At 45.9% G+C, this 23655-nt stretch overlaps 1 protein-coding gene across 1 annotated transcript in view; it reads left to right on the top strand.

The window, feature by feature from the left end:
• The first annotated feature begins 1330 nt into the window (after positions 1 to 1330).
• LOC144611113 (NACHT, LRR and PYD domains-containing protein 3-like) overlaps positions 1331 to 23655 on the top strand; it is a 43575-nt gene continuing 21250 nt past the window's right edge. The window contains 7 exon segments of the mRNA XM_078430182.1: positions 1331 to 1429; positions 4843 to 5034; positions 11946 to 12117; positions 12221 to 12280; positions 20115 to 21100; positions 21102 to 21919; positions 22935 to 23021. Of these exon segments, the coding sequence (XP_078286308.1) occupies positions 1331 to 1429; positions 4843 to 5034; positions 11946 to 12117; positions 12221 to 12280; positions 20115 to 21100; positions 21102 to 21919; positions 22935 to 23021 (2414 nt within the window).

Genomic DNA, 23655 nt, shown 5'->3' with positions numbered 1-23655 from the left:
AGGAATCAGAATGGACAAAGGTAAGCCAAAAACGATCTTTAAAGTTACTGGTCTATCCACTTGTCCTGACAGTTCAAATTTCGCCAAACGACAACAGTTCGGAGGACAGAGCAGATACTCACTTGCACATTGGACGTAGAAAGATGTCATCTAACTGGGACATTGGCCTCACCGGTGAAGAGGCCCTGAGTGCTGGAAGTGTCCAACAGTTGTAGTGTCGAGTTCTGACACCAGGATCTGCATGTGAGGAAATGACTCAGCCAAGGGTCTTCTGAGAATCAGGAGCAGGGACTGTATGGACAGTCAATAGTCAATTTTATTTGTCACATACACATAAATGCGCAGAGAAAATCCCACGGCCTATTATACGGGTGGGTGACTATATTTGTATTTATATTTTGTATGTAAATGGTCGGGTATATGTATATATATGATTGGCCTAATGTATGTATATATATCAGATATAGTTAATATAGACATTATTGTGTAAATAGGTATATTCATATGATTGTAGGGGTGAGTGAGTATATATGTAGTTATATAGGTATTTTAGGTATTAGTTATTATAGATAACACTTGATAAATATTGATTAGGGAATGGGGGTAGGATTAAATAAGTTCACACTTCTTCCTACTCCTTTTCGCACATGTAAAGACGTTAAGTAATGGATGAAATTCTTTGTATTTTTTTCCTGTTTTTTTTGTTTATTTTGTTTTTTTAATTGATGTCTTTTAACATGTACGAAATAAAATGAAATGAAATGAAATGAAATGAAATGAAAGATTACCCACAGTCCAATAAGAGAAATAAAAATAAGCAATAACTCACACAATCATAAACCAACACCAAACAAAAAGAAACATCCATCACAGTGAGTCTCCTCCAGTGCCCTCCTCACTGTGATGGAAGGCCAGAATGTCTTTTCTCTTCCCCTGCCGTCTTCTCCCGCGGTCAGGCTGTTGAAGTTGCCACGTTCCAGGCCGCGCCGGACGGTGAAAGGTCCGCAGCGGGCCGACCCAAGCCCCGCGATCCGCGGCGGGTGAAAGCGCCGCCGCTGCACGCCGGGACGGTCGGGGCTCCCGACATTGAAGCCCACGCCGGGCAGAGAAAATCCCCCGGCCTATTTCAGGCCGTGCCGGACGGTGAAAGGTCCGCGGTGGGCCGACCCAAGCCCCGCGGCTCGGGGCGGGCAAAGACGCTGCCGCTGCCGGAGCTCCCGATGTCGGCCTCCATCCAGGGCAGGGCCTGCGAGCTTCCGACGTCAATAGACAATAGGTGCAGGAGGAGGCCATTCGGCCCGTCGAGCCAACACCACCATTCAATGTGATCATGGCTGATCATTCTCACGCGGCCGGTGCCTCAGAAGGCGAGTCGCAGCCGCTCCCGCAGCGCCACCGCGGCCTCCGAAGGCTGCCAGCTCCGCAGATGGTTAGTCCGGTCCGCTGGGTCTGCAACCAGAGCCCAGGTGGTCCCAGGTGGTCCCAGGTGGAGGCCGCCAGCTCCAGGTGTTTGGCCGATGGTAGGCCGCAGCGGCAACGGAGACACCACCCAGAAAAAAGGTTGGGTCTACGTTCGGAAGAGACAATTTTACAGTCCCACCCCCCCCCAACATAGTGCACAACCACAAAAAACACTACATCATATCTAAATACTACAATTAAGACAAAAAACAACAAAAGACACAAAAGACAAACGGACTGCAGGCAAGCCGCAGCTGCTAGGGCAGCGCAGGCACGTGGGGTGCTTAGTACTAGAGATAGAATAGTACGGCATATGAACAGGACCTTCAGGCCACAATGTCCATGTTGTCCACCACCACTAGCAGCATCTTCCTCGCACCTGCCGCTTCTATCAAGTCTCCCCTCAACCTCCAATGCTCCATCCAAGATTGCCCAACCTCCCCTGATAACTAATACCCTCTAATCCAGGCAGCATTCTTGTAAATTTGTGGAATTCTCTGCCACCGAGGGCAGTGGAGGCCAAGTCATTGGAAGAATTTAGGAGAGAGTTAGATAGAGCTCCGGGGGCTAGTGGAATCAGGGGATATGGGCGGAAGTTGGGCACAGGTTACTGATTGTGGATGATCAGCCATGATCACAATGAATGGCGGTGCTGGCTCGAAGGGCCGAATGGCCTCCTCATGCACCTATTTTCTATGTTTCTAAATCTCTCCTTCATCCTCTCTGAAACTGCACATGCTTACTGCAAAGGGGTGACCAGAATTGCACGCAATATTCCAACCAGTCAGTCAAGGGGATAGGAAGAGTCGACCTTAGCCTTGGGCAGACCTGGATGTGGAAGTCGCCGCCCGACAACTAGCGGAAATGTCAGCTGTTTTGTCTGATAAATATAGCGGAGCACAAAATATTGGTATTAGCCCACATCCAACAATGGCCTGTTTCCTTTATCATTGTAACGTTTTTGCATATCTTTCATTCATTTGTTCTATATCTCTACATCACCGTCCATATTCCTTGTTTCCATTTCCCCTGAATCTGAAGAAGGGTCTCAACCCAAAACGTCACATATTCCTTCTCTCCAGAGATGCTGCCTGATCTGCTGAGTTACTCCAGGTTTTTATGTCCATATTGGTACATTAAATTGGAAGGCCAGGATATAATTTAATTCTGGGTTTTCGGGTTATTCCACAATGGAGATAACGGGACTTTCCTTGAATCTATTTCCCCGTGCCCAGGTAGTGTCATCGAGTCCTAGAGTGATCTGCTAATGGCTGTGTGCGCGGAGGACTAATGGTGGGTGTGGGCTTCTCAGAAGGTATTGACCGTCCCCTTGAGAATCTATGCTATTAGCTGATATAGTCAATTAGAGATATTATATTTTGTTGTAGTAGAGATGGTTTCTTTTGTTGTTTTAGCTAATATAAAATGAATGCTTATTTTAGTGGAAAGCAGTAAGATGGATGCTTGTGGCAGAAATGTTATCCTTGGGAACAGAATGTGTTTGTCCCTTTACGAATGATAAGGAGTGTACAGAAGAGATGGGCTATTGTCCTCTCCCACTACTCTGTCTGACTGCGAGTACTGTGTATTGAAACAGTAAAGCAAGGTCATGCAGCTACGAGATTGCTCGTCTATAGAGATAATAATAATAATAATAATACATTTTATTTATATAGCGCTTTTCATATACTCAAAGACGCTTTACAGAGATTTTGAGAACATAGGGAAATAAATAAATAGATAAATAAGTAAATAAATAAATGAACAGAGAAAGGAGACAGAAGGTGAGGTGACCTTCAGTGGTTGAAGGCAGTACTGAACAGGTGAGACTTCAGCGATGTTTTGAATGTGGTGAGTGTGGGGGAGTCTCTAACGGTTTGGGGTAGTGAGTTCCATAGGGTGGGAGCAGCGATGGAGAAAGCCCTGTCCCCCCAGGATCTGTGTTTAGTCCGGATGTGGGGGGATAGGAGATTGGCAGCGGCAGAGCGGAGGGTGCAGGTGGGAGTGTGCCTGTGGAGGAGGTCGGTCAGGTAGAATGGTGCCAGGTTATGGAGGGCTTTGTAGGTTATGAGGAGGATTTTGTACTGGATTCTCTGGGGGATGGGGAGCCAGTGGAGTTTATAAAGGACGGGGGTGATATGGTCACGGATCGAGGTGTGTGTGAGTAGACGGGCAGCGGAGTTTTGAATGTATTGAAGTTTATTGATGATTTTTGAGGGTGCGCCATAGAGGAGGCTGTTGCAGTAGTCCAGACGGGAGGTGATGAAGGCGTGGATGAGGGTTTCTGCAGCTGTGGAGGAGAGGGATGGACGGAGACGGGCAATGTTTTTGAGGTGGAAGAAGGCTGTCTTTGTGATGTGTTTGATGTGTTTGTCGAAGGAGAGGGTTTGATCAAGGATGATTCCAAGATTCCGGATGTGAGGTGAGGTGGATACTGGGAGACCATCAATGTTGAGGATGAAGTTTTGGGTGGATTTGGTGAGCATTTTTGGACCAATGATGATGATTTCAGATTTGTTGCAATTGAGTTTGAGGAAGTTTGATTGAAGCCAAGATTTTATTTCAGTAATGCAGTTTGTCAGTGTAGAGTGTGTGGTGGAGGAGATTGACTTGGTGGAGATGAGGAGCTGGATATCATCGGCGAAGCAGTGGAAGTTGAGACCATGACGGCGGATTAATTGACCAAGGGGGAACAGGTAGAGGATGAAGAGGAGGGGGCCAAGGACTGAGCCTTGGGGGACACCTTGGGGGAGGGGAGCGGTGGGGGATTTACAGTTGTTAATGGAGATGAACTGGTGTCTGTCAGAGAGGTAAGATTTGAACCAGGATAGGGCTGTGCCGGTGATGTTAAGGGAGGTTTCAAGTCGGGTGAGGAGAATGGAGTGATTTATGGTGTCAAAGACGGCGCTGAAGTCAAGTAGGATGAGGATGTTGAGGTTGCCAGATAAGAAAGTTTCTTTCTTAGTAACAACTCCTTATTTGGGTGCGTGTGAAAGTAGGAAAAGTTTTGAATCCACTCTAGGTAAATTGATGCGTTTCTCTAAAAACATGTGACTTATATTAATGGTTTGGTTTCTGAGCATGACCTGTATCAATAATTTTGTCTTCTCTGTAACCATGGGAATTGTATTAGATGTGTAATTGGTCCTTGTATTAGATGTGTAATTGGTCCTTGATTTCTTTTTGTCACACCTCTCTTTTTCAGTATAAAAAGTAAACAATCGTGGAGAAGTTGTTCTTCCCCTCCCCTGAGTTGAGATCTTTTCAGACACTAATATTGAGTCTGGAGATCCTCTTGGGGAAGAACCCCATGGTGGAATAAATCTGATGTGCTAATCCAGTATCACGTGTGATTATTCAGACTGAAGGTAAAGAACTTGATTTAACACCCTCCTGGTGTTCACAGATCTGAACTCCGTAATCTCCGCCTTCTTGTCACGTTGTGATGATGACAAGCTGATCCTGTTGACGAGATTCTACCGGGACCGACTGGAGCAGGCAATTGAAGAGGGAGTGGAGCGACTCGGCTTCATGTTAATGGACGCGGATCACTTCACTGGGCCAGAGTACCATGTAAGTGGATGGGACACAGGTTAAATGTATATCCTATTTCATCACAGACTGCCGGAACAGATGGAAAGGAACCGATGGACTATGAAAAGGCGAAGGTGCATGTGGACTGAATGGGGTTAAGAGGGAGAGATAGATTCTACTCCTATAACTTGTGAGCACTTGACTGTCTTGTGTTTGGACATATTTCATCATGTCTCATGTTTGAGTTGTCTTCTTTTACTTACGACCGTTTTACAGATATGTAATTACTGCAGTGTGCAGTGCAGCTTGAAGAATTAGCAACAATAAAGACATTGAAAGCAGCCGCCAAATTAAAATCAATGGCGGCAGGCAGTGAAGAAAGCTAATTGGCCTTCATAACGAGAGGATTTCGGTATAGCAGTAAAGTGGTTCTTCTGCAGTTGTACAGAGCCCTGATAAGACCACATCTGGAGTATTGTGTACAGTTTTGGGGTCCTAATATGAGGAAGGACATTCTTTAATAGAGGCAGTGCAGCGTAGGTTCACGAGATTGATCTCTGTGATGGCGGGACTGTCATATGAGGAAAGATTGAAAAGACTAGGCTTGTATTCACTGGAGTTTAGAATGATGAGAGGGGATCTTATAGAGACATATAAACTTATAAAAAGGACTAGACAAGGTAGATGCAGCAAAAATGTTCCGATTGTTGGGGGAGTCCAGAACCAGGGGCCACAGTCTTAGAATAAAGGGGAGGCCATTTAAAACTGAGGTGAGAAGGATTTTTTTCACCCAGAGAGTTGTGAATTTGTGGAATTCTCAGCCATGGAGGGCAGTGGAGGCCGATTTACTGGATGGATTTAAGAGAGAGTTAGATAGAGCTCCAGGGGCTAGTGGGATCAAGGGATATGGGGAGAAGTTGGGCACAGGTTATTGATTGTGGACGATCAGCCATGATCACAATGAATGGCGGTGCTGGCTCGAAGGGCTGAATGGCTTCCTCCTGCACCTATTTTCTATGTTTCTATGACTGGTGTTCACGATCCAAGTGGCTGATCCTCAATCTGGATGAGGAAAGGAATACAAATCGTACATAACTAACTTTCCCCATTTGCCAGTTCACTGCAAACACATTTCTCTGTGATATTACGACTTCACCTCTATCTCCCTCCTGTGGGAACAAGTCCTGAGCTCACCGCCTGCTCCTCGGTGCCGTTACCACACCCTTCATTGAGCCCAATAGTGACGTCTGATAACATATAACATATAACATATAACAACTACAGCATGGAAACAGGCCTGTCCGGCCCTACCAGTCCACGCCGACCATTCTCCCTGACCTAGTCTCATCTACCTGCACTCAGACCATAACCCTCCAATCCCCTCCTATCCATATACCTATCCAATTTGCTCTTAAATAATAAAATCGAGCCAGCCTCCACCACTTCCACCGGAAGCCCATTCCATACAGCCACAACCCTCTGAGTAAAGAAATTCCCCCTCATGTTACCCCTAAACCTTTGTCCCTCAATTCTGAAGCTATGTCCCCTTGTTGGAATCTTCCCCACTCTCAAAGGGAAAAGCCTACCCACGTCAACTCTGTCCGTCCCTCTCAAAATTTTAAAAACCTCTATCAAGTCCCCCCTCAACCTTCTACGCTCCAAAGAATAAAGACCCAACCTGTTCAACCTCTCTCTGTAGCCTAAGTGCTGAAACCCAGGCAACATTCTAGTAAATCTCCTCTGTACCCTCTCCATTTTGTCGACATCCTTCCTATAATTTGGCGACCAGAACTGCACACCATACTCCAGATTCGGCCTCACCAATGCCCTGTACAATTTCAACATTACATCCCAACTTCTATACTCGATGCTCTGATTTATAAAGGCAAGCATACCAAACGCCTTCTTCACCACCCTATCCACATGAGATTCCACCTTCAGGGAACAATGCACAGTTATTCCCAGATCCCTCTGTTCCACTGCATTCCTCAATTCCCTACCATTTACCCTGTACGTCCTATTTTGATTTGTCCTACCAAAATGCAGCACCTCACACTTATCAGCATTAAACTCCATCTGCCATCTTTCAGCCCACCCTTCCAAAAGGCCCAAGTCTCTCTGTAGACTTTGAAAATCTACCTCACTATCAACTACTCCACCTATCTTAGTATCATCTGCATATTTACTAATCCAATTTGCCACACCATCATCCAGATCATTAATGTAAATGACAAACAACAGTGGACCCAACACAGATCCTTGGGGCACTCCACTAGACACTGGCCTCCAGCCTGACATACAATTGTCAACCGTTACCCTCTGGTATCTCCCATTCAGCCATTGTTGAATCCATCTTGCAACCTCACTATTAATACCCAACGATTTAACCTTCTTAATCAACCTTCCATGTGGAACCTTGTCAAATGCTTTACTGAAGTCCATATAGACAACATCCACAGCCTTGCCCTTATCAATTTCCCTGGTAACCTCTTCAAAAAATTCAAGAAGATTAGTCAAACATGACCTTCCAGGCACAAATCCATGTTGACTGTTTCTAATCAGGCCTTGATTATCCAAATAATTATATATATTGTCCCTAAGTATCTTTTCCATTAATTTTCCCACCACAGACGTCAAACTAATAGGTCTATAATTGCTAGGTTTACTTTTAGAACCTTTTTTAAACAAAGGCACAACATGCGCAATGCGCCAATCTTCCGGCACCATCCCTGTTTCTAATGACGTTTGAAATATTTCCGTCATAGCCCCTGCTATTTCTGCACTAACTTCCCTCAATGTCCTAGGGAATATCCTATCAGGACCTGGAGACTTATCCACTTTTATATTCTTCAAAAGTGTCCGTACCTCCTCTTCTTTAATCCTCCTAATTTCCATCACTACTCTACTTGTTTCGCTTACCTCACATAATTCAATATCCTTCTCCTCGGTAAATACCGAAGAAAAGAAATTGTTTAATATCTCCCCCATTTCTTCCGGCTCAGCACATAGCTGTCCACTCTGACTCTCTAATGGACCAATTTTATCCCTCACTATCCTTTTGCTATTGACATATCTGTAGAACCCCTTGGGGTTTACTTTTACATTACTTGCCAAAGCAGCCTCATATCTTTTTTTCGCTTTTCTAATTTCCTTTTTAAGATTCCTTTTACATTCTTTATATTCCTCAAGAACCTCATTTACTCCCTGCCGCTTATATTTATTGTATATCTCCCTCTTTTTCCGAACCAAGTGTCCAATTTCCCTGGAAAACCACGGCTCTTTCAAATTATTATTCTTTCCTTTCCACCGAACAGGGACATAAAGACTCTGTACTCTCAAAATTTCACCTTTAAATATCCTCCATTTCTCTATTATATCCTTTTCATAAAACAACAATTTCCATTTCACTCCTTTTAAATCCTTTCTCATCTCCTCAAAATTAGCCTTTCTCCAATCCAAAATCTCAACCCTTGGTCCAGATTTGACCTTCTCCATAATGATATTGAAACTAATGGCATTATGATCACTAGACCCAAAGTGCTCATCAACACATACCTCCGTCACCTGACCCATCTCATTTCCTAACAGGAGGTCCAACACTGCCCCTTCTCTGGTAGGCACCTCTACGTATTGCTGCAAAAAACTATCCTGCACACATTTTACAAACTCCAAACCATCCAGCCCTTTAACAGAATGTGATTCCCAGTCTATATACGGAAAATTGAAATCACCCACAATCACCACTCTGTGCTTACTACTAATATCTGCTATCTCCTTACATATTTGCTCTTCCAATTCTCGTTCCCTATTTGGCGGTCTATAATACACCCCTATAAGTGTTGCTAAACCTTTCTCATTTCTGAGTTCCACCCAAACAGCCTCCTTAATCGAGCCTTCTAGTCTGTCCTGCCAAAGCACTGCTGTGATATCCTCCCTGACAAGCAATGCAACACCCCCACCTCTTGCCCCTCCGATTCTATCACATCTGAAACAATGAAATCCTGGAATATTTAATTGCCAATCGCAACCCTCCTGCAACCATGTTTCACTGATCGCCACAACATCATACTTCCAGATGTCAATCCAGGCTCTAAGCTCATCCACCTTTCTTACAATGCTCCTAGCATTAAAATATACACATTTAAGGGACCCATCATTTCTTATTCTCAGTTTATTTATTTTCCCTTCTTTCTCTCCTACATATTGGGTCTGAGTGTTTCCCTTTTCTGCCTCCTGCCTCACACACTGCCTATTAGCTATCTGTGTTTGAGTCCCTCCCCCCAACCGTACTAGTTTAAAGTCTCCGCAGTTATTTTAGCAAATCTCCCCGCCAGGATATTGGTTCCCCTCGGGTTCAGATGCAACCCGTCCTTTTTGTACAGGTCATACTTCCCCCAGAAGAGGTCCCAATGATCCAGAAACTTGAAACCCTGCTCCCTGCACCAGTTCCTCAGCCACGTATTTATCCTCCACCTCACTCCATTCCTATTCTCACTATCGCGTGGCACAGGCAGTAAGCCTGAGATTATTACTTTGGAAGTCCTTTTTTTTAACTCTCTTCCTAGCCCCCTGAATTCTCCTTTCAGGACCTCTTCCCTTATCCTACCTATATTGTTGGTACCTATATGTACCACGACCTCTGGCTCCTCTCCCTCCCCTTTCAGGATATCCTGGACACGCTCAGACACATCCCGGACACCGGCACCAGGGAGGCAAACCACTATCCGGGTCTCCCGACTGCGTCCACAGAAACGCCTATCTGACCCCCTCACTATAGAGTCCCCTATTACTACTGCTCTCCTCTTCCTTTCCCTACCCTTCTGAGCAACAGGGCCGGACTCCTTGCCAGAGGCCCGGGCACCGTCGTTGCCCCCAGGTAGGCTGTCCCCCCCAACAGTACTTAAACAGGAGTACTTATTTCCAAGGGGTACAGCCACCGGGGTACTCCCTAGTCCCTGCCTCTGTTCCTTGCCCCCCCTAACAGTGACCCACTTGTCTACCTCCCGTGGTCTAGGAGTGACCACCTCCCTGTAACTCCTATCTATAACCTCCTCACTCTCCCTGATCAGACGGAGGTCATCAATCTGCCGCTCCAGGTTCCTAATACGGTCCCTTAGGAGCCCCATCTCGTCACACCTGGCGCAGATGTGGATGTCTGGAAGACTATCAGACTCCCAGATTCCCCACATCTGACACCCAGAACAAAAAACTGCCCTGGCAGTCATACTCTCCAAACAAAGCCCCGCGCTCGGTTACTAAACCTACCGCCCGGCCGCTACTCCAACCGCTCCAACCGCCCACCCAAAAGAACTGAGTGATCTCCTGGGAGAGGCGAAAAACCGGATAAAAAACCCAGGCCAATTTGGGAAAAAATCCGGGAAATTCCTCTCCGACCCCAAGCTAGGCGATCGAAACTAGTCCGGGAGATCACACAGGTCTTACTCCTTACTATCCCCACACAATCCCCACACACTACTTCCCAAGCAACACAGCTTGGTGCTGCTTGCTGCTGCTGCTTGCTACTGCTGCTGCTTGCTGCTGCTACTGCTGATTGCTGCTGCTACTGATGTGTAATTTAGTTCAGACATACAGCGTGGAAATTGCCCTTTTGGCCCACCGAGACTGCACCGACCAGCAATCCCCACACAGTAACACATTCATACACACGAGGGATCATTTACATTGATACCAAGCTAATTAACCTACAAACCTGCAGGTCTTTGGAATGTGGGAGGAAACCGAAGTACTCGGAGAAAGCCCATGCATTTACAGGGAGAATGTACAAACTCCGTACAGACAGCACCCATAGTCGGGATCGAACCCAGGTCTCTGGTGCTGCCAGGCAGCATCTCTACCATGCTGCCGTGGTTAAATTAGCAGACTAGAGGTTCTTGCAGTTCTTCAGCAGTTATCCTGGAGTAGATCAACACTGATCCCCTATTAGTCAGACCTAGTGCTGGGTCAGTGTGTGCCATGCTGGGTCAGTAACATCTAGTGACAGTGCCCCATCCCAGTGCCCCTGACTATCCCACCATTTCCTCCTAACTGCTGCTTGCCACCCTCCGCATCATAGCATATGCCTTAACCTAAAAGACTCACCTTAACATATTGGAAAATTACCAATATTACCCCGCTGTACAAGAAGGGAACAAAGCAGAAGAGGGTGTTACTTTAGGAAGGAGATGAGGAGGAATGTCTTGTGTCAGAGGGTGGTGAATCTGTGGAATTCTTTGGCACAGAAGGCTGTGGAGGACAAGTTAATGGATATTTTTAAGGCAGAGATAGATAGATTCTTGATCAGTATGGGTGTCAAGTGTTTATGGGGAGGGCAGGGAAATAGGATTAGGAGGAGGGATAGAGCTGCCATGATTGAATGGCGGAGTAGACAATAGACAATAGGTGCAGGAGGAGGCCATTCGGCCCTTCGAGCCTGTACGCACCGCCATTCAATATGATCATGGCTGATCATTCTCAACCAGTGCTCCGTTCCTGCTTTCTCCCCATACCCCCTAACTCCGCTATCCTGAAGAGCTCTATCTAGCTCGCTCTTGAATGTATTCAGAGAATTGGCCTCCACTGCCCTCTGAGGCAGAGAATTCCACAGATTCACAACTCCCTGACTGAAAAAGTTTTTCCTCATCTCTGTTCTAAATGGCCTACCCCTTATTCTTAAACTGTGGCCCCTGGTTCTGGACTCCCCCAACATTGGGAACATGTTTCCTGCCTCTAATGTGTCCAACCCCTTAATAATCTTATACGTTTTGATAAGATCCCCTCTCATCCTTCTAAATTCCAGTGTATACAAGCCTAGTCGCTCCAGTCTTTCAACATATGACAGTCCCGCCATTCCGGGAATTAACCTAGTAAACCTACGCTGCACGCCCTCAATAGCAAGACTTGATGGCCTGATTCTGTTACCATTTTGACTTATGCAGCATTATTCATGACAGAGTGTGACTGGCCTCGCGGAGAAGGGAAACCGAGTGGCCGGTTCCAAACGCCTACTGGATCTGGTTATGGAGAAGGGCTCTGGGGCTCGAAGAGTGATGTGGGAATCCCTTGTGAAAATACATCACCCGGCACCGAAGCTGAACAGATTATTGAAAGAAATACAGGAAAATGGTACGAAGAACAGTATATTTTACATTGCATTTCGGCTGTGCAGACTGCTCATGTTAGGTTGTTACACATAAATGCATTCATACAAGTGAATCTGTTTGAACAGGTGATGGCCAGTTCGCCTACATGGACACAGAGCCCACTCAAGTGCCCACTCAGCTGAAAGGTAAGCAATGGAATGGAAATGGCAAAGCCTTCCTTTCACTCGGAGAATTTGATTATCTGCCTTTGGCTGCCTGTTTAGAGTTTGTCAGAATCTGGGAGTTGGGCCTTCGTGTCTGGCATCAGCCCTGCACTTGTAGTCCCATTGAGGCTTGGCTACTCCATGCTTGGCTACGCCATGCTGTCTCATCCTGTGGATTCTTCAAGGTCCAGCAACAGACCACAGAAACTGTTCTGCGCTGTTCAGTCATCAGTAATTTTCTGCATTTCGCAACGCCAGCAGAGAATCTAGCGAATTGCCAAACCCTGAACAACTGAAGCCTGACAATTCTAATTGGAGCAGCCAACTCCCACCAGGAAGTCTCGCACTGAGGGGTCTTGACACAGGAACCCACATTTGGTGGGGTATTTCAGTACAGTAATGGTTAATTGCCACAGTTCGCTTGCGAGGTCTGATGTGGCCCATAAATCCGGGTCTCGTTGGTTGACCTTGGTTTCCAGACATGTGCTTAGGAGGAGGATGTGAATGTAGCTAGTGGTGACAGTCAGAAACCTTTTCCCATGGTGGATATGTCCAACACTGGAGGGCATAGCGATCTGGTGAGTGGAGGATAGTTTTATGGAGATTAGTTTAGTTTCGAGATACAGCACGGAAACAGGTCCTTCGGCCCACCGAGTCCGCATCGACCAGCGATCTCCGCACATTAACACTATCCTACACACGAGGGACAATTTACACTTACACCGAGCCAATTAACCTACAAAGGTGTACGTCTTTCGAGTGTGGGAGGAAAATGAAGATCCCGGAAGAAACCCACGCAGGTCACAGGGAGAACGTACAAACTCCGTACAGACAGCACCTTGTACTTGAATCGAACCCAGGTCTTTGGTGCTGCATTTGCTGTAAGGCAGCAATTTTACTGCTGTGCCACCGTGCCAAGATGTGCAGGCAATTGTTTTCCACAGAACGTAGTGGGAGCATAGAATGCCTAGCCAGGTTTGGTGGTGGAGACAAATACGACAGTGTGTTTAAGGGGCTTTCAGATAGACACATGGAAGTGGAGGGAAAATAAGGGTATTGATCCTGCACAGGCACATGAGCTCAGTTTAACTTGGTATTATATTCTGTAGAAACGGCGTGGGCCAGACGGCCCGGTGCGAGAAACATACAAAATAGGTGCAGGAGGAGGCCATTTGGCACCACCATTCATTGTGATCAAGGCTGATCGTCCACAACCAGTAACCTGTGCCTGCCTTCTCCCCATAACCCTTGATTCCACTAGCCCCTTGAGCTCTATCTAACTCTCTTTTAAATTCATCCAGTGAATTGGCCTCCACTGCCCTCTGTGGCAGAGAATTCCACAAATTCACAACTCTCTGGGTGAAAAAGTTACTTCTTACATCAGTTTTAAATGGCCTCCCCTTTATTTTTAGACTGTGACCCCTGGTTCTGGACTCCCCCAATATTGGGAACATTTTTCCCGCATCTAGCTTGTCCAGTCATTTTATAATTTTATATGTCTCTATAAGATCCCCTCTCATCCTTCTAAACTCCAGTGAATACAAGCCCAGTCTTTCCCATCTTTCCTCATATGAAAGTCCCGCCATCCCAGGGATTAACCTCCTGAACCTACGCTGCTCTACCTCAAAAGCAAGGAAGTCCTTCCTCAAATTAGGAGACCAAAACGGCACACAATACTCCAGATATGGTCTCACCATGGTCCTATACAACTGCAGGAGGACCTCTTTGCTCCTATACTCAAATCCTCTCATTATGAAAGCCAACATGCCATTAGCTTTCTTCACTGCCTGCTTTACCTTCCTGCTTACTTTCAGTGACTGGTGTACAAGGACACCCACGTCTCGTTGCACTTCCCCTTTACCTAATCTGACACCGTTCAGATAATAATCTGCCTCCTTATATTTGCCACCAAAGTGGATAACCTCACATTTATCCATGTTATACTGCATCTGCCACGCATCTGCCCACTCACTCAACCTGTCCAAGTGACCCTGCAACCTCCTAACATCCTCTTCACAGTTCACATTGCCACCCAGCTTTGTGTCATCTGCAAACTTGCTAGTGTTACTTGTAATTCCATCATCCATCATTAATATATATTGTAAATAGTTGCGGCCCCATCACCGAGCCGTGCGGCACTCCACTCGCCACTGCCTGCCATTCTGAAAAGGACCCGTTTATTCCTATTTTTTGCTTCCTGTCTGCCAACCAATTTTCTATCCATGTCAACACCCTACCCCCAATACCATCTGCTCTAATTTTGCTCACCAATCTCCCATGTGGGACCTTATCAAAGGCTTTCTGAAAGTCTAGATGCACTACATCCACTGGCTCTCCTTCATCCATTTTACTTGTCACATCCTGAACAAATTCCAGAAGATTAGTCAAGCAGGAATTCCCCTTCAGAAATCCATGCTGACTTGGTCTTATCCTTTTACTGCTATCCAAATGTGTCGTAATTACCTCTTTAATGATTGACTCCAGCATCTTCCCCAGCCCGGATGTCAGGCTAACTGGTGTATAATTCCCCGCTTTCCCTCTCGCTCCTTTCTTGAAAAGAGGGATAACATTAGCTACCCTCCAATCCACTGGAACTGATCCTGAATGTATTGAACATTGGAAAATGATCACCAATACATCCACAATTACTAGAGCCACCTCCTTGAAAACCCTGGGATGCAGACCATCAGGCCCTAGGGATTTACCTGCCTTCAGTCCCATCAGTCTCCCCAATACTTTTTCTCGCCTAATGCAAATTTCTTTCAGTTCCTCTGTTTCCCAAGATCATCAGTCCTCTCGTATATCTGGGGGATTGTTTGTGTCTTCCTTCGTGAAGACAGATCCGAAGTACCTGTTCAACTCGTTCGTCATTTCCTTGTTACCCATAATAATTTCACCCGTTTCTGCCTTCAAGGGACCCACATTTGTCTTTACTAATCTTTTTCTCTTAACATACCTAAAGAAGCTTTTACTGTCCTTCTTTATATTCTTGGCCAGCTTCGCTTCGTCCCTCATCTTTTCAGCCCGTATTGGCCTTTTTGCTACCTTCTGTTGTCCTTTGAAATTTGCCCAATCCTCTGGCTTCCCACTACTCTTTGCCATCTTATACATCTTTTCTTTTAGTTTTATTCCATCTCTAACTTCCCTTGTCAGCCACAATTGCTCCTGAGAATCTTTAGAAACATAGAAACATAGAAAGTAGGTGCAGGAGTAGGCCATTCGGCCCTTTGAGCCTGTACGCACCGCCATTCAATATGATCATGGCTGATCATCCAGCTCAGTAACCTGTACCTGCCTTCTCTCCATACCCCCTGATCCCTTTAGCCATAAGGGCCACATCTAACTCCCTCTTAAATATACCCAATGAACTGGCCTCAACTACCTTCTGTGGCAGAGAATTCCACAGACTCACCACTCTCTGTGTGAAGAAATGTTTTCTCATCTCGGTCCTAAAAGACTTCCCCCTTATCCTTAAGCTGTGACCCCTGGTTCTGGACTTCCCCAACATCGGGAACAATCTTCCCGCATCTAGCCTCTCCAACCCCTTAAGAATTTTATATGTTTCAATAAGATCCCCCCTCAGTCTTCTAAATTCCAGCGAGTATAAGCCTGGTCTATCCAGTCTTTCTTCATATGAAAGTCCTGCCATCCCAGGGATCAATCTGGTGAACTTTCTCTGTACTCCCTCTAAGGCTAGAATGTCTTTCCTCAGATTAGGAGACCGAAACTGTACACAACACATTCCTCTTTGGAATGAAATGATACAATACAATACCATATCTTTCATTGTCATTGTACAAGTACAACGAGATTGAGAATGTCATTTCCATATCGATGCTATCAAATATATAAAGAAATCACGGCAAAAATGAAGACAACAAAAGGGGGGGGGGAAGAAAAAAAGGGGGAACAGGGTAAAGTGCAAAAAAAGGTTCATGCAGGGGTCAGTTGTGCCAGATGACCCTGGGGGCAGAGACCGATCATGGGGGCTCTCGGCAGGACCCATTCAGAGCAGCTACAGCTCTAGGAATAAAACTTTCTTAGTCTGGAGGTGCGGGCGTAGAAGGCCTTGTAATGTCTGCCCGATGGAAGTAGTTCAAACAGACGGTGGCATGGGTGTGTGGAGTCCTTGTAGATTCTGGTGGCTTTCCTGAGGCAGCGTGAATTGTGGATGTCCTCCAGGGCTGGTAGCTGTGTCCCAATGATCCTCTGTGCTCTGCAGACGACCTGCTGAAGAGCTCTCCTGTCCACTGCCGTGCAGCTGAGATACCACCCATAGATGTCGTATGTCAGTATGCTCTCTGTGGTGCAGCGGTAGAAAGTCATCAGTAGCTGTTGTGGCAGACCGACCGTTTTTAGCGTTCTCAGGGGAAAAAAGCCGTTGCTGTGCTTTTTTATGACTAGTTGGTGGAGCATGCGAGGTCCTGTGAGATGTGTGTGCCCAGATACCTGAAGGTGGACACTCTCTCCACTTCGTCCCTGTTGATGAAGACTGGAGCGTATTCTGCATTCTGTGTCCTTCTAAAGTTGATAATTCGCTCCTTGGTCTTAGCTGTGTTTAGCGACAGGTTGTTCTCTGAGCACCAGCTCGCCAGGTTCTGCACCTCCGCTCTGTAGGCTGATTCATCACCGTTGGAGATCAGCCCGATCACCGTTGTGTCATCCGCAAATTTGACGACGGTGTTGGTGGCGAATGCAGGGACACAGTCGTGTGTGAAGAGGGAGTAGAGGATGGGCCTCAGCATACAACCCTTCGGTGGTGGAAGACAGTGGAGGCCCATTTTCACTGCCTGCGGGCGTTCTGTCAGGGAATTCAGGATCCAGTTGCATATAGGTGAGCTGAGGCCTAGCTGGTGGAGTTTGGTGATGAGCTTGGTGGGGATGAGTGTGTTGAAGGCAGCGCTATAGTCTATAAATAGCATCCTCACGTACGTGCCCTGTCTCTCCAGGTGAGTCCATAAAGAACCAGAGAGATGTCGTCCTCTATGGATCTATTTGCCCTGTATGCGAACTGATGTGGGTCCAGTGAGGCAGGGATGGTGGCTTTGATATGGGAGAGAACCAACCTTTCAAAGCACTTCATAATTATCGGTGTGAGGGTAACCGGACGGTAGTCGTTCAGATTGCTGATGTTTGCTATTTTCAGCACCGGTACTATGGTGGCTGACTTCAGGCACTTCGGGGACCGTTGCCAGAGATATCGACAGATTGAAGATATTTGTCAATACCTCAGCAAGCTGGTCAGCACAGTCCTTAACTACCCGTCCTGGGACTCCATCTGGGCGTGCAGCCTTGCGTGGGTTGATCCTCTGTACATCATGTGTGTTCAGTGTGAGCATCTGATCGTCCTCTAAGTTTTGGTCTCCAAATTCGAGGAAGGATATTCTTGCTATTGAGGGCGTGCAGCGTAGGTTTACTAGGTTAATTCCCGGAATGGCGGGACTATCATATGTTGAAAGACTGGAGCGACTAGGCTTGTATACACTGGAATTTAGAAGGATGAGAGGAGATCTTATCGAAACGTTTAAGATTATTAAGGGGTTGGACACGTTAGAGGCAGGAAACATGTTCCCAATGTTGGGGGAGTCCAGAACCAGGGGCCACAGTTTAAGAATAAGGGGTAGGCCATTTAGAACTGAGATGAGGAAAAACTTTTTCAGTCAGAGAGTTGTGAATCTGTGGAATTCTCTGCCTCAGAAGGCAGTGGAGGCCAATTCTCTGAATGCATTCAAGAGAGAGCTGGATAGAGCTCTTAAGGATAGCGGAGTCAGGGGGTATGGGGAGAAGGCAGGAACGGGGTACTGATTGAGAATGATCAACCATGATCACATTGAATGGTGGTGCTGGCTCGAAGGGCCAAATGGCCTCCTCCTGCACCTATTGTCTATTGTCTATAAGGCCGGTATTTTACCACTCGTTGTTGCTGCCAGTTTCAAAGCGCGCAAAGAAGGTGTTGAGCTCGTTGGACAGTGTGACATCACTGTGGGGGCAGGCAGGATTACTCTTGTAATCAGTGATATCCCTGATGCCTTGCCACATGCTTCCGCTGTCAGTGCTGTTGAAGTAATCTTCCACACGTAGTCTGTGGAGGTCTTTGGCCCTTTTTATGCCTTTTTTCAGGTTTGACCTGGCAACACTGTATGCTAGTGTCCCCGGATTTAAAGGCAAGAGATGTGTATGCTGGCATCAGGAACAGTGAGATGATCCTGCATTTTCTGGATTATGCTCAGAAATTCCTGCCATTGCTGATCCACCGTCATTCCTGCTAGGATCCTTTTCCATTCGACCTTGGCCAGCTCCTCTCTCATGCCTTCATGTCCTTTGTTCAACTGCAACACTGACATTCCTGGTTTAACCTTCTCCCTCTCAAATTGCAGATTAAAACTAATCATATGATTGATGGTCACTACCTCCAAGCGGTTCCCTTACCTTGAGTTCCCTTATTAGGCAGTGAAAATGGGCCTCCACCTGTCTTCCAAGCGACTAGGCTTGTATACACTGGAATTTAGAAGGATGAGAGGAGTTCTTATTGAAACGTATAAGATTATTAAGGGGTTGGACACGTTAGAGGCAGGAAACATGTTCCCAATGTTGGGGGAGTCCAGAACCAGGGACCACAGTTTAAGAATAAGGGGCAGGCCATTTAGAACTGAGATGAGGAAACACTTTTTCAGTCAGCGAGTTGTGAATCTGTGGAATTCTCTGCCTCAGAAGGCAGTGGAGGCCAATTCTCTGAATGCATTCAAGAGAGAGCTGGATAGAGCTCTTAAGGACAGCGGAGTCAGGGGGTATGGGGAGAAGGCAGGAACGGGGTACTGATTGAGAATGATCAGCCATGATCACATTGAATGACGGTGCTGGCTCGAAGGGCCGAATGGCCTCCTCCTGCACCTATTGTCTGTTGTCTATTGTCTAAATCTGGTTCATTGGACAACACTAAATCCAGAATTGCCTTCTCTCTGGTAGACTCCCTGTCTTGGGGTCAGAACCAACTTGATTTTCCCAGTCTACCTGCATATTAAAATACTAGATAACCACAGTGGCATGAACTTTGTTCCATGGCAGTATTAACTCCTGCTGCAACTTACACCCTATATCCAGGCTACTGTTTGGGGGTCTGTAGATAACTCCCATTAGTGTCTTCTTACCTTTACAACTCCTCAACTCTATCCACAGTGACTATACATCGTCGGTCCCTATGTCACCCATCGCAAGGGACTGAATTTCATCCCTCACCAACAGAGCTACCCCACCTCCTCTGCCTACCTGCCTGTCCTTTCAAAAGGACGTATAAGCCAGAATATTCAGGGTTGTGCTCTACAATTCTGTGTTATATGTTGTGTAGGTATTTTTGATTTCATATATCTGATTATTGATATGTGGTTCGATGTTTTAGGAAAGTTAGCATTATATTTTATAAGACTTAATTTCACCTTTAATAATTACACTTCCATTCAATGGTTTTTATGCGTCTCTGATTATGTCTACTTGACATGTAGTAATGCAAGAGATAGACTGTAAATGGAATTAAACGTGAACTGATCGGTCGTGAGCACGCAGTGTGAAGAACACAGGCAGTTTAAATCAGTGGTCCTGTCAAACCACAACTGGTATGTTGCCAGGTTCATAGTTATCTCTGGGCAAGACAAGAACTATAGAGGGCAAAGGGCTAACATGACTTTCAGCAAATGCCCTCTCAGAGTTATTTAGAATGTTTCTCAGTCATTGCTTAATTTCATGTGCATTGCATTTCATGTCTTTGATTCAATTTTTGGAATTAACATTGTCAACCGTTGCCTGTATTTCCAAAATAAAGATGTTCAAAAGCAACACAAGGAGACTCTGTGGGCACAGACTGAAACACTGAGAGTGAACACAATGCTGAAGATGGAGAAGGTGAAGGTTTTCCAGCTGGTTGATCAATATGCTGAGCTCACGGTCATCTCTACTCTTCGAGATCGGAGACTGGTGGAACATGAGCTGCTGGCAAGAGGCCGAGTCCTCGAGGAGTGGAGAGAGAAATGCCTCGAGAGAGAGTTGGAAAAAATCCGGATTGATCAATTGTTTCAGAGCTGCTTCTCCAACAACATGACTTATTGGGGGAAATTCAAGTGTTTCCTCGGATACGAATGTGGAAGCTCGGCATCAGTGACTAGAATGAACTTTGGGAGTTTTGCAGTCGTGGCCGGAGTTCCGGGGATTGGAAAAACAACAATGGTGCAAAAGATTGTTTATGACTGGGCCACGGGGGAAATATACCAACACTTCCAGTTTGTCTTCAGTTTCAGATTCAGGGATTTAAATACCATTAACTGTCAAATAACCCTGAAAGAATTGATTCTGCATCAGTATCCTTACTTTGGGAATATTCTGGGAGAGGTCTGGAAGAACCCAGCAGGGCTGCTTTTTATATTTGATGGTTTGGATGAATTCAAGGACGTGATAGATTTTGCTGACAGTTGGAGAGACACAGAGCCTCAGTATATATGCTCTGGTCCCGAGTTCCGGTGTAAAGTGTCTGACATCGTGTACAGTTTAATCCAGCAAAGGCTGCTTGCATGGTGTTCAGTGCTTGTGACCACACGCCCCAGTGCACTACATTTATTGGAAAATGCAAACGTTAGTATGTGTGCTGAAATCCTGGGATTTGGTGGTGAGCAACAGAAGGAATATTTCACCAGGTATTTTGATGATCGGGTGGTGGCAGCAACCGTTTTCAAACATGTGGAGGAGAACGAGATCCTGTACACAATGAGCTACAACCCCTCCTACTGCTCGATCCTCGCCGTGACACTGGGCCCTTTTCTTCACAAAAACACAAAAGGACGCTCGCTAAGTTCCCAAGACCATCACGCAATTATATTCCTACTATATTTGCAACATCCTGCAAAACCACGGCCGTGAGAATGAGAGCCCTCGAGAGGTGTTTCTGAGGCTTGGTCAGATGGCCTTTAAAGGTGTATCGGAGAAGAAAATCGTGTTTACAGATGGAGATTTGGCCAAGTACAAACTGCAGCCTTCCCAGTTCCTGTCCAGCTTCCTGATGGAACTACTGGACAGAGAGGATTCTGCTCAGAACGTGGTGTACACATTCCCTCACCTCACCATCCAAGAGTTTGTAGCTGCAGTCGCCCAATTCCTGACTCCATATTCTGACGATATCCCGAAGGTCCTCATTGAATCCCACAGCACGACAGACGGGCGATTTGAGATATTTCTCCGTTTTGTCGCTGGTCTCTCCTCCTCATTGTCAGCTCGGGGCCTGACGGAGTTTCTGGGTCCATTTCCTCACGAAACAACCTGCAGGGTGATTGACTGGGTGAAGGAGGAGGTTAAACGCCAGGCTGGAAACGCAGCGTGTGAAGCTGGTAAAAGGAGCCTCCTGAACACAATGCACTACCTGTTTGAGTCTCATAATAGTGGACTGGCTCAGAAGGCAATGGGATCTGTGCAAACACTTTCATTCAGTGGACTGCGACTGACCCCGATTGACTGTGCAGTCCTGTCTCATTGCATTGGGTGCTGCGATACAATTAAACACCTCGACTTAGAGAGCTGCCACATTCAATGTGAAGGACTCCAGCGGTTGGAACCCGGGCTGCACAAGTGTCAGCACTTGGGGTAACTCTAAATATTCCGATTGTCTACTTATGGGCTGTTTAGGATTGGGGATCAAACTGGTGACATTGATATTCAAACTAACTACCTTTGTATGTCTAAAGTAGGTTTTCAAATTTAATGACAGTGCTTAGAAACACTAGTAGCATCATACGCCATCCCAGGGAAAAGGGCCCCTCCTGGGGAACAGAGGGATTTGGGAGTAATTATACATAGTTCTCTGAGAGACATAGATTGGGTGGTGAGGACGGCGTTTGGCAAGATGGCCATCAGCAGTACGGGGAATGAGTAGACAGGTTTGGATGTTACGTTCCATTTTTACAAGACTTTGATGAGGCAGAACTTGAGGTATTGCATTCAGTTCTGGTGGGCCCGCTATTAACTCCATGGACTTTATTCCATGGAGTGCAAATGGCTGATGAGTTATCTTATACTGGTGTATAAAACCATGAGGGGAATGGAAGGGGTTGCTTACACACTTTTGTCCCCAGGGGAATGGAATGAAGAGTTGCAGGTCAGAGGTTTAAGTTGAGAAGGGAATGATTTGACATGAATCTCTGGGTTACATTTGCATTCACAAGGCAGTTAACAAATGAAACAAACTGCCTCTCGGAATTTCCAAAATATCCTCAAACGAATGAATTTTCAAGCAAATTATTTTTAACCAAGTCATTAGATCAATATTAAATTATTTCATAATTCATCCATTTCATTGATACTCCGCAATTAAGACTAGGATATGATCACAGCAAAAATCAAACTGTTTTTGCATATATGATCTAAAGCCCAGGAGGGAAATTGGGAAATGAGACTGCACAGAGAAACATTCATAAATCAATGATTTATGAGAAAACTTTAACGCAAATGGATTTGGACGTAGAGTGTCAGTGGTGAAATAATCTGGTTAGTAATTGCTTAAATGCATTGTTCTGTTTAATGAGTAATTTGAATGAGGGACATTATATCACATCAGTGGTCTGGTTCAACTTGATCCTCAGTGTTGTCTGGTTTGGTTTAGATTGGGAAATAATGACCTGGGAGATTGCTCTGTGAAGCTGGTGTCTGATGCTCTGAAGAATCCCAACTGTAAAATCCAGAGACTGGGGTAAGTCCCGTAATTCCCGTAATTCCCGGTGTAAACGACTGTTGTATGGACACAAAAAGTTGGAGTAACTCAGCGGGTCAGACAGCATCTTGGAGAAAAGAAACAGGTGACGTTTCAGGTCAACCCCCCTTCTGGGAGTAAGGGATGGGAGGTAGCCAGCTTGGTGGATTAAGGGGAATGGGAGGTAGCCAGCTTTGGGGAGTAAGGGATGGGAGGAAGCCAGCTTTGGGGAGTAAGGGATGGGAGGAAGCCAGCTTGGGGGAATTCAGGATGGGGGGTAGTCAGCTTTGGGGAGTAAGCGATGGGAGGAAACCAGCTTGGGCGAATACATAGAAACATAGAAAATAGGTGCAGGAGTAGGCCATTTGGCCCTTCGAGCCTGCACCGCCATTCAATATGATCATGGCTGATCATCCAACTCAGTATCCCGTACCTGCCTTCTCTCCATACCCCCTGATCCCTTTAGCCACAAGGGCCACATCTAACTCCCTCTTAAATATCAATAGTCAATAGTCGTTTATTTGTCACATACACATAAATGTGTAGTGAAAAAAAACATTACCCGCAGTTGAACAATAAGACCAATAAGAATAATCAATAAAAATGCAATAACACATACAATCACAAACTAACA

The sequence above is a fragment of the Rhinoraja longicauda genome, chromosome 39 (assembly GCF_053455715.1).
Source record: "Rhinoraja longicauda isolate Sanriku21f chromosome 39, sRhiLon1.1, whole genome shotgun sequence".
Taxonomy (NCBI): Eukaryota; Metazoa; Chordata; class Chondrichthyes; order Rajiformes; family Arhynchobatidae; genus Rhinoraja; species Rhinoraja longicauda.
This window is presented reverse-complemented; position numbering and strand designations above follow the sequence as displayed.